This window comes from Miscanthus floridulus, unplaced genomic scaffold, assembly GCF_019320115.1.
Source record: "Miscanthus floridulus cultivar M001 unplaced genomic scaffold, ASM1932011v1 fs_550_4_5, whole genome shotgun sequence".
In the NCBI taxonomy this organism is placed as follows: domain Eukaryota; kingdom Viridiplantae; phylum Streptophyta; class Magnoliopsida; order Poales; family Poaceae; genus Miscanthus; species Miscanthus floridulus.
The window spans coordinates 18,886-28,919 of record NW_027096920.1 but is presented as its reverse complement, the minus strand read 5'-3'; the positions used below and the strand labels follow the sequence as shown (position 1 = coordinate 28,919).

Sequence of the window (10,034 nt, the reverse complement as noted above, 5' to 3'; positions counted from 1 at the left end):
CTCATGCAAGCCAGTAGCCGTTACTTGCTTGTCTGGTCCGAAAAATTCTACCCGTTGCTTGCTTCTCGTCACTATATAACTTGGACCTGCAGACTAGCAAGACAAGTAGTACACACAAACACACTGTATGTGTCATCCTAATGCTAGCAGCCATCTTTGTAGAGATAGGAAGTGCTTTCCTTTCTATGGATCCAAACTATCGTCGACGATCACAAAATGAAGATGATTTCATTTTCTTCATCCACCCAACACTAGAAGAAGGCACCTCATCCCAATCATCCAAAAAGAAACCAATACATAATTCTATCCGAAATGGAGCCACCTTTATTCATGAAACTCTAACAGGGCATGAGGCCCTATGCAAAAGGCGGTTCCACATGGAAAGAGAGATTTTTCAAGATCTTGTACACAGATTGTGTGAAAATAACATTCTTGGTGATTCAAGGTATGTATCTGTGGAAGAGCAGCTAGGCATATTCCTTTATGCCATATCCAAAAATGTCTCTTAATTTATAGAATCTTGTGGCTGGGTTCCATCTGGGGAGGCATTAAAAGTAGAGGCATTAACTAGATTTGAGAAAGGACTAAATTCATTAGTGCCAAACCAATTAGTATCATCTCTCGTCCCCTCGACATCAAAATGCAAGGTCGATGTAGTATCAGGACCATGTCATGGAGGTGAATGTGAAGCAGGAACTTCTGAACATTGCTTTCTCTTATTAGCATAATGATCCATTCCATGACAACTCCTTCCTTCAGCATAACGACCTGTACAAAATATGTACATGATATTTTTAAGTATAGGTGCAACAATATTTAATGAAAATATATGCCGTTAGATCCATGAACTGAAACTCACCATCAGAAAACCAAACGTTTTCCACCGCGAGGTCGTGCTCTCCCACTCCGCCGTCCTTGCGCTCTGTCCCACCATGGCCGTTCGGGAGCCATGTGAGCTCCTCGCGGGTGGGAGTCATGGCCGCGCCAGCCATGCGAGCTCCGGCCGCTGAAAGGTCCTTGTTTGGTTTTGGTAATTGAGTGACAACTTAGATGGACTAATTGTGTTTATGTGAGATACACAGGTGATTAGTCCACAGGTACATGTGTGTGAGCAACATATGCCATGAAGGTGAAAATGGCTTGGAGATGTTGCAAAGCTCACACATGTGATGATGAAGGAGCTTAAATGCACATGAGACATGACATTGAGTCATGTGATCAAGGTGGAGAAGATCAAGACAAGACTTGGCTTGATGGACCGGTTGCAAGCGTGAAGGGCAAGTCGAAGGCTTTGGAGTGATGGACCGCGTGGCGGTGAAGCTTGAGCAAGACTTGGCGCCGATGGACGATGGCAACGGCGAAGAGCAAGTAGAGTCAAGATCGATGAACCAATATGATCATATGATGATATGAAGTGGATCATATCATTGTTGATCGTGTTGGTGCATGTGTTGCATCAACATTGGAGGAGATGGAATGGAATGCGCAAGGCAAAGGTATAACCTAGGGCATTTCATTCTACCGGTCATAGGTGTGTAGAGAAGTTTATGACCGGGTTTAGGATAGATGGCCGTACTATCAAGAGGGGCAAACTTGTTTGCATATCGGTCATCTAGTGCCACTCGAGTGATCTAACTTTGCATTGTCGCTAGGATCGAGTGGCGTGGCAAGTTGAGTGGCTAACATCCTTTGGGAAATGATTGTGAAAATGCTAACACACATACACTTGGTGGTGTTGGCACATTTACAAAGGCGGTGGTGTTTGCAGGGTTGAGATGGGTTTGGGTCCCTCTCTCCCTCCCGCCGAGCTTTCGGGAAAATGGAATGCCTATTTTCTATTGTGCCGGATGCAAATTCTGGTGGTTAGCACATTGGTGCAAGGGTGAAGAAGTTAGAAGTGAAAACGAGTTGGTCACGAAGATGCCGGCGTCGGTCAACTGACCGGACGCTGGATCTGAATGCACCGGACGCTGGAAGGCTGCGTCCGGTCAGGCTGACGTACGGTGACGCAGAAGCTGGAGTGTGACCGGACGCTGGCTGCGTCCGATCACGTTCGACCGGACGCGTCCGGTCATGCTCGGGAGCTTACTGGAAACGACCGGACGCTGAGGGTCCAGCGTCCGGTCAGTTGAAGTTGCTGCGTCCGGTCAAGTCAAGTGACCGTTGGAACCGGGACACGTGGTCGTCTACAAGCGACCGGACGCTGAGGTCCAGCGTCCGGTCAACACGACCGGAGCGTCCGGTCGGCCCGACCGTTGCCCAGTGAAGGGGTAACGGCTAGTTTAGCCCTTGGGGCTATAAATAGAAGTGGCCCTCGGCCATAGCTGGTGTGGAGCACCTTGGGGGACTTTGTGTCCATGCTTGAGAGTGCTTGGGAGCCCTCCATCACACATATACTTGATAGTGATCATTCGATTATGTGAGTGAGCGATTCTAGTGCGATTGCATCGTGAGGTTGCATCGAGTGGCACTAGGTGATCGAGTTGCAAGCCGGTGGTGCTTGTTACTCTTGGAGGTTGCCACCTCCTAGACGGCTTGGTGGTGGTCTCCGTCGAAGCGCGCAAGAAGTTTGTGCGGCGCTCCGGAGAAGTGCTTGTGAGGGGCATTGTGCTCGCCCCGCGGGAGTCGCGAAGAGCAACTCTAGTAAAGCGTGTCATTGAGCTACCCTCACTCAAGGGGTAGGTTCTTGTGGCGCCCGACGTGCGGGCTTAGCGGGTGATGCTAATTAGCCGCTGAACCACCAAGTGAGCGGTCGACACAACGGGGACTAGCGTGTTGGCAAACACGTGAACCTCGGGAGAAAAATCATCGTGTCAACCTTATTCTTCCCGTTGGTTTGCATCCCCGTTACACAAGCTTGCAATTACTTTTATACATATTAAGCTTGTGTAGTTGCTCTTGTAATTAGATAGCTTGAGTAGCTTGCTAATTACCTTTTTGCTTGTGTAGCATAGAAGTAGCTCTCTTGCGTGGCTAATTTGGTTTTAGTAACCTTGTTAGTCACATTGCTTAGTTTGTGTAGCTAAGTATTTACGCTCTCTAATTAGGCATTGGTTGCCTTGTTACTGAGCATTGCTAGTGAGCATCGTTAGCTTTGTGCTTTTGCTTACTAGCATGTGTAGGAGCTTCCTTGTTGCTTAAAGTACTAGTGGCATAGGTTTGTGTAACCTTGCTCCTAGAATTGTTTAGGAGAGCTCTAACTAGCCCGGCACCTTTGTTGCATAATTGTTATCTTTGCAAGGTGCTAGTGAATATATATAGTGGGGTATAGTCTTGGATAGACCGATAGTTTTAATTCCGCATTTGTATCGGTTAGCCGACGCGATTAATTTTAGAAAAGACTATTCACCCCCCCTCTAGTCGCCATCTCGACCCTTCAGCCGCGCTCGCAACGCGAGCTTTGGCCACGCCCGCACCCCGCTGAGGCTGCGCCTGCCTGTGGCCCGTGCTCGCGACCTCGCCGGGCTGGGCCTTGGCCGGCTGGCTGCCTTGGCCGGCCGCCGTCGGGATACATGAATACGGCAATACAGTCACAAAGTAAAATTGTCAAATTGATTACCTTGTTCTTGTGGGATCTCGCCATCCCCTCCAGATTGGGGAACGCCAAGACCATGTTCTGGTGCTGTAGACGGAAGGGGTGTAATCCATTTTTGTCTTTGAAGTCACGGATTCGTCATCTGTGCGAGCTGGAGGGCGGCGAGTGCGTCGGCGTGCTCCCGTGTGCCTAGGGTTTAGGCCATGGCGGGAGGGTGAGGCAGTGGCGGGAGGGAGGCAGTGGGCGCGGGAGAGTCGAGAGAGCGAGCGGCCGAGCGTTCCCTCCGTTCCCTTGGGTCGGAGTGGATTTTCTGGTTCCCGTGTTTTGTGCGTGAATGGAATCCTTTCCTCCGGAACGGAAGATTACATTCTTCGTTCTAAACGGCAAATCTTGTTTCCTTTCCTACTGTTTCTATACCCGTGAAATTTCTACGTTATTCCCGTGTTCTAAACGAGGCCTAACTTTTAAAACTTGTAGTCACCGTATCCGAACACCACTTTCAACCATCTGCTTGTTTGTCCGAGGCTCCAAAGCTGCTAGTCGTGCTTACGTACGTGCTGACGAATTTGAGAAGTATCCAATCAACCACACCAGTACACCACGGACATCTGACATCTCATCTCGATCCATCCAACTCGCCTCGATCGCCAGCCCGGCCGGCTGGCAGCCATGTCCACCACGGAAGAGGCAGCTGGTGGCTACGACTACGACCGCCGCCTGAGCGAGCTGAAGGCTTTCGACGACACCAAGGCCGGCGTCAAGGGCCTCGTGGACGCCGGCGTCACGACCGTCCCCACCATCTTCCGCCACCACCGCCAGGACGGGCCGCAGGTATCGTCATCTAGCAGTAGCAGCTGCAACACTATTAGCGTTATCCCGGTCATCGACCTCTCGGCGGCGTCGGCGGAGGACGCAGCCGCGCGGGAGGAGGTGGTCGCGCAGGTGAAGGCCGCGGCCGAGACGGTGGGGTTCTTCCAGCTGGTGAACCACGGCGTTCCCGGCGAGCTCCTGTCGGAGATGCTGGCGTCGGTGAGGCGGTTCAACGAGGAGGCCCCCGAGACGAAGCGCGCCTACTACACGCGGGACGCCCGGCGGAAGCTGCGGTTCAACTCCAACTTCGACCTGTTCCAGTCACCGGCGGCCAACTGGCGCGACACGCTCTTCTGCGAGGCGGCGCCGGAGCCGCCGCGCGCCGAGGAGCTGCCGCCCGCGGTCAGGCACGTGATGCTGGAGTACAGCGGCGCGGCGCGGGAGGTGGCGGCGCGGGTGCTGGCGCTGCTGTCGGAGGCCCTGGGGCTGGGCCCCGGGCACCTCGCCGGGATGGGGTGCGCGGACGGCCTCAGCCTGGTGTGCAACTACTACCCGCCGTGCCCGGAGCCCGACCTCACCCTGGGGTGCAGCGCGCACTCGGACCCCAGCTTCCTGACCCTGCTGCTGCAGGACGAGCACGCGCAGGGCGGCCTGCAAGCGCTGCTGGCCTCCGAGTGGGTGGACGTGCCTCCGGTGCCCGGCGCGCTCCTGGTGAACGTCGGCGACCTCCTCCAGCTGGTCAGCAACGGGCGGTTCAGGAGCGTGGAGCACCGGGTGGTGGCCAACCGGAGCAGGGACACGGCTAGGGTGTCAGTGGCGTGCTTCTTCAACGCGGACATCGCGAGGTCCACGAGGCTGTATGGACCCATCGCGGAGCTCATCACCTCCGGCGATGGCGCGGGAAGGGCGCTGTACAGGAGCGTGACGGTCCCGGAGTTCCTGGCGCACTACGACAAGAAAGGCCTCGACGGTCGCCCGGCGCTCCACCACTTCCAGCTGCTTCAATAATTTTACATCACATCAGTCCTGTGATGTGATATGTAACTGTAGGCTAACGTACTCCGGTACAATAATTGAAGGTTGAAGATAAACGTGATGCTCTAATAAAGTTATGGATGGAGCAGACCAATACCATGATCATGCATGATGAAATGGAAGAGCAGGTTATAGAGATGCAGCTTCTCTCTCTCTTTCTTTTTTTTGAAAAAGGGGGATGCACCTTCAGGGATCGCGAAAAGAAAGATTGATACGAGGTTGAGTCGTCTGAAATGGAAGCAGTGTTGATTGAATCCCTAGTACTCCCTTCCTTCACAAAAGAGAGGACGAGTCTGAAATGGAAGCAGTGTTGCGCCATGTTCATTTGACTGATAAATCATGACTGAAAGTATTATCGATTAATTTACTGTAAGAAAAAAATATTGTTCATGAACATATAAGCCAAGCGAACAGGGCATCGATCGAATGCCTAGTACTCTCTTCCTTCACAAAAGAACGCAATTTCCACTTTTTAAGAGTCAATAATTTAAAGTTCAACTAAAGTTATATAAAAAATACTATTTACCATGGTTGTGGTAAATCATGTTGGCTCTACGTGGTGAATGTCGACAAGGTAAGGATACGTGGGTACAACTCCGAAGATCCGACCAGTTGAACAAAGGACAAGCTGCTCCCCTTATTTGCAAAATTGTCGCATAACAGGGTAGAATCATCAACACTAGCAAAACACTACCTTGGGAACACTCGTTCGCCAAGAAATAAACACCATTGACGCATTTACAAGGACACGTTCCAGAGTAGGTAACTAAGCGTCACTCCATAAGGATAACTCAGTTTCCCCGAAATTTGGATGACAAAAAGTTTTGGAACTTGGAAAATTCGTCCATCGCATCCGGAAGAGGAAGTGTGAAGGGGGGAAGAACGCTTTGTCCAGCCTTCAGATCCATCACACCTGTCGCAGGCGGGAGCGCCAGCGCAGGCTGCTGCTTGTTTAGCTTCTCAATGATGTAAGAGAAAGTCCCAAAGGTCAGGCAGCTCTGAATCAGAGTTTGCGGAGCACCTGAAACCCAATAAAAAAATGTGATATTGATTTCAACAATTACTGCACCGGGCCATCATATTCTAAGAAATCAAAAAACAAGTGAGCATAACAAATTAACTTGAATGGAATGCAAATAGTCAATGTATGCCATGGACATCAACAGAAGAGTAATTGGAATCTAAACATTGATACTCCATAGTGCACGAGACAAACCACAACTGATTATGGAGGCATCCTAAGGAGATATCAAAATGCGGAATTGTTAAGCATAATTAGCATCAAACTTTCTATTCGTAACAGACACTCAGACCATTCAATCTAAAGAAACAGGCATGCCATCAACTAACACAAGTTTACAACCAGCTTCCTCTAGTCCCCGGCATAGGAAGGTTTCTATGCTATGCTCCAAAGGTCAACTAGATCAAGGGTTGCAAGCAAAGGTAGAACCCAAGAACCACACATGAGCAAGTGATCATAATTTTTTTAACACAGACATTGTGTTTTCACTTTTCAACAAACAGTGTCAAAATTGCAAAGAGCATATATAAAAAGAGCAATTGTCTCGTAGCCAGAACTCGGCATAAACAATGTGGCTATTGTTTGTGTAACCTTTGTCCTCACCAGGCCATTAAGGAACAGGCTGTGCCACAATTGTACATTAAAAAAGTTCAAAGCTATTGATTGCACATTTCCTGAAACTCTACCTGGAAAGCTCAAAGCAAGGCCAGTACAACAGCCTGCGACTCCTGCATTGATTCCTGGAAATAAAATAATTGACATGTTAATGCATTCATGCATTTTTAGCATTTTATTAATCCAGAGGAATAAAAAAAGAAACAAACAGAACACAGACAAATACAAACCATCATCTTTTCCACGAAGTTTTCTCAAAGAGCAGGCTACCAAACTTTGAACACCAGCAAGAACAGCAAATATCTAGATCAAGAAGGCAAGATTTACACCATGAGATGTTGGTAAACAATAGGCACAAAGTGGTATCCACATGTGGAAAGAATATCCTTATACCTTAGCAGATGACGCAGCATCAGGAAATGATCCTTTAAACCCCTTCATCATAACCAAACCTTTACCTGAAAAATTAAAGAAAATAGAAAAGTGGAACTTTCTGATTATACATGTAGGCTTCACAGCAGAAGACCAAAAAAGGATAACAAATACACAATCTGGAGCAAGACACCACGACTCCAGGACCCACCTAGCACTTTTTAGAACACTGTGTTAGTTAAAATATAGGATCTTGTGCTCACTAATCCAATAAGTCATACAGGGGACCTCTACCGATTGTATGATTCTATAGTTGTTGACCCTCGAGAATATATGGTTTAAGCAGAGGGATACTGATCCACTACCAGTGCTAACACAAATAAAAGCATAATAATTTTCGAATTTTGCTATATTTCTGTCGACTGATTTTGTTGATTTGGATCTGTCAGATTTTGGGCTGTTCATTGTGTTTCAAGATTCGTGTGGTGTTTCGGGCATAAACCTACGCTAGCGGATTCTAAAACTGGCGCAACGAAACCCGCAAACCCCGTTCTATTTCCTTTTCCCCAATCATCCATGACACCCAATCCCCTCCACCTCTCTCGTCTCCTCCGTCGCGGTTGCGCGGGCGGTGGGTGGAGCGCGAGCCTCGCCGCCGCTTTCCCCTGTGCCGAGGGCGGCAGAGGTGCCCCTGCGTGACAAGGCGTCGATTGCGGGGAAGTTCTTCGGACTCTCTTCGTGCGTATGCGCTCAACTCCGACGCGCGCGGTCGAATTTGTAAGTGTAGTTGTTCTTTCATGTAGTTATTCGTCGATTGCTATTGATTGAGGAGCTGCTGCTGTGTGCGCTGATTGTCACTGGCGTCAGCGGAGGCGCAGATCGAACGAGGTGGCGATGGCGCGGCGCCAGCTCGTCAAGGCGGTCGCGACGTGAATGAGGGTGGGCCGGCCTCGGGACTGGGAGCAAGACCTCGTCGAGGAGTTCAACCAGGAGGGAATCAAATGGGTGGTGGCGCTGCTCATGAGCTCCGCCTCCGTCGCCGATGCTGCCATCCTGGAGAGAGCGGTTGTGGTGGGATTCATGCTGCCTTCTCCCGAATGTGAGAACATGGACTGGAACCCCGGTTTCTGCTAGCTTTTCTGTGATCTGCTGTGGAAGGGAGGTGGTGTGCACTGATGCTAGCTTTTTCTGGTTTGCTTTGGAACTTTGCGTGCAACTAGCTATTGATTTGACATGTGCTAGGATAGCAGCTCTGATGCTCCTCGTTGCTTTTATTTGACTGAACCATCATGTTTTTTCCAATGTTTTTTCCCTAATAGATGGATGTCCTGCATGCTTGTCTGTCCCTTCCCTTGAGATTTGTGATTTATCCTGGTGTTAGTGTTTATGGCTGTGTCGGCTGCCCTTCTTTCACATTGGCTGCAGCTGCTGCTGTTTGATTTGTATGTGCAATAGCAACTGCTGTCTGAGTGTGGCGGCAGCTGCTGCAGCTAGCACAAGCGAGCAGGCTGTATGATTTTGTGATCCATTTTGTGTTTTGCCTCTTGCATCAGCATGTATTTTCCACATGTTCACCACAGCATTTGGTCTCTGCCAAACTATGCGAGCCTGCATGCCGGCCTTGTTTTGCTGTGATTTGAAAAAGGGTGTGTATTTTTATTTTTCGTTGGCACGCAAGTGGGTGTTTTCTTTTTCACCCAATGCAAGATGTGTCTGAAGAGAAAATAGAATGATCCCTACTAGTATTTTCTGAGTACTGCTGCAAGACTGTATGTACTTCCCATATGTAAGTGTTTAACTACAAGTGGTTGACTTGGCTAACTAATTGTTTTAGAACAATAAAATTGAGATCTTTTTTTTTTGTGTAACTAATTTTAGTATATCTAAGCTTGTTTGTAGGTTCACCATTTGGTTCGTCTTTTTTTTGTGTGTGTGTGTTGCAATGTAAAAGTTAGATGCCCATTTTCAGGTATACTCATGTGAGTGGACAGGTTCTAACTTTCAACTTCAAATGCAGAAGAAAAAGGGAACATTTTAACACTCTAGCTTACTTGCCATAGGGGCCACTCGTACTGCCGGGCTATTGGTTGTTGATAATGGAACTTTGAAGGTATCTATCAATCTGCTACCATTCTAGTATGAGCAAATATTCAATTTCACTTTTTTCGATGACCAGTTTGTTTGATGTCTTGGTGACGCAGACCTGTTTTTTTGTGTCAGGTGATTTGGCCTCTCAGCGGGCACTACTGGACGACAGAGGAGAACTTCCAAGAGTTCAAGAGCTTCGTCAAGGACAACTTGGCTCATCCAACCAATATTAAGGTTGGCACATCGCAACCCTGATCATTCAGAAAGTTAACTGAACATCTCTAAAGTTAATTCTTTTTGTGAACTTGTTCTCTACAGAAGATCCCAGAAGAGGAGGATAAGCACGTGTGTACTTGTTCTCTGCATTTCCAGCATTGCTAATGCGGTCACTGTCAGGAGCTCAATCTGGCGCCTGCGGGAGCAGACCGAGGCATGAGTATGGGCAATTTGAAAAGGAGTACCTGGATTTTGTAGTTCAGCCAAGAGTTGTTAATTATGATGTTGCCATTTTGCCTATTTAGCTAAATGAACAAGGACTGGTGGAACAGCAGAAGCAGC

At 48.8% G+C, this 10,034-nt stretch overlaps 2 protein-coding genes across 2 annotated transcripts; one reads left to right on the top strand and one right to left on the bottom strand.

Annotated features, from left to right (window-relative positions):
- Positions 1-4,109: 4,109 nt before the first annotated feature.
- Positions 4,110-5,474, top strand: LOC136532206 (DIBOA-glucoside dioxygenase BX6-like). Its single transcript, XM_066524800.1, has one exon. It carries the CDS (start codon positions 4,205-4,207, stop codon positions 5,351-5,353), a length of 1,149 nt encoding a protein of 382 aa, XP_066380897.1. The 5' UTR covers positions 4,110-4,204; the 3' UTR covers positions 5,354-5,474.
- Positions 5,475-5,992: 518 nt separating this feature from the next.
- Positions 5,993-9,354, bottom strand: LOC136532208 (mitochondrial import inner membrane translocase subunit TIM22-3-like). Its single transcript, XM_066524801.1, has 4 exons — positions 7,410-9,354; positions 7,247-7,319; positions 7,088-7,141; positions 5,993-6,401 (listed from the first exon to the last, which is right to left on the bottom strand). The coding sequence occupies exons 1-4, from the start codon at positions 7,458-7,460 to the stop codon at positions 6,172-6,174; spliced, it is 408 nt and encodes a 135-aa protein (XP_066380898.1). The 5' UTR covers positions 7,461-9,354; the 3' UTR covers positions 5,993-6,171.
- Between the last annotated feature and the right edge of the window lie 680 nt (positions 9,355-10,034).

What these genes read in the sequence shown, in the direction of transcription:
- LOC136532206 (XM_066524800.1), top strand. Translation starts at nt 4,205, where the DNA reads ATGTCCACCACGGAAGAGGCAGCTGGTGGCTACGACTACGACCGCCGC.
- LOC136532208 (XM_066524801.1), bottom strand. Translation starts at nt 7,460, where the DNA reads ATGATGAAGGGGTTTAAAGGATCATTTCCTGATGCTGCGTCATCTGCT. An exon ending in ATGCTGCGTCATCTGCTAAG is followed by an intron (nt 7,320 to 7,409) that starts GTATAAGGATAT and finishes TTCTTGATCTAG; the next exon opens with ATATTTGCTGTTCTTGCTGG. An exon ending in CCTTGCTTTGAGCTTTCCAG is followed by an intron (nt 6,402 to 7,087) that starts GTAGAGTTTCAG and finishes ATTGGGTTTCAG; the next exon opens with GTGCTCCGCAAACTCTGATT.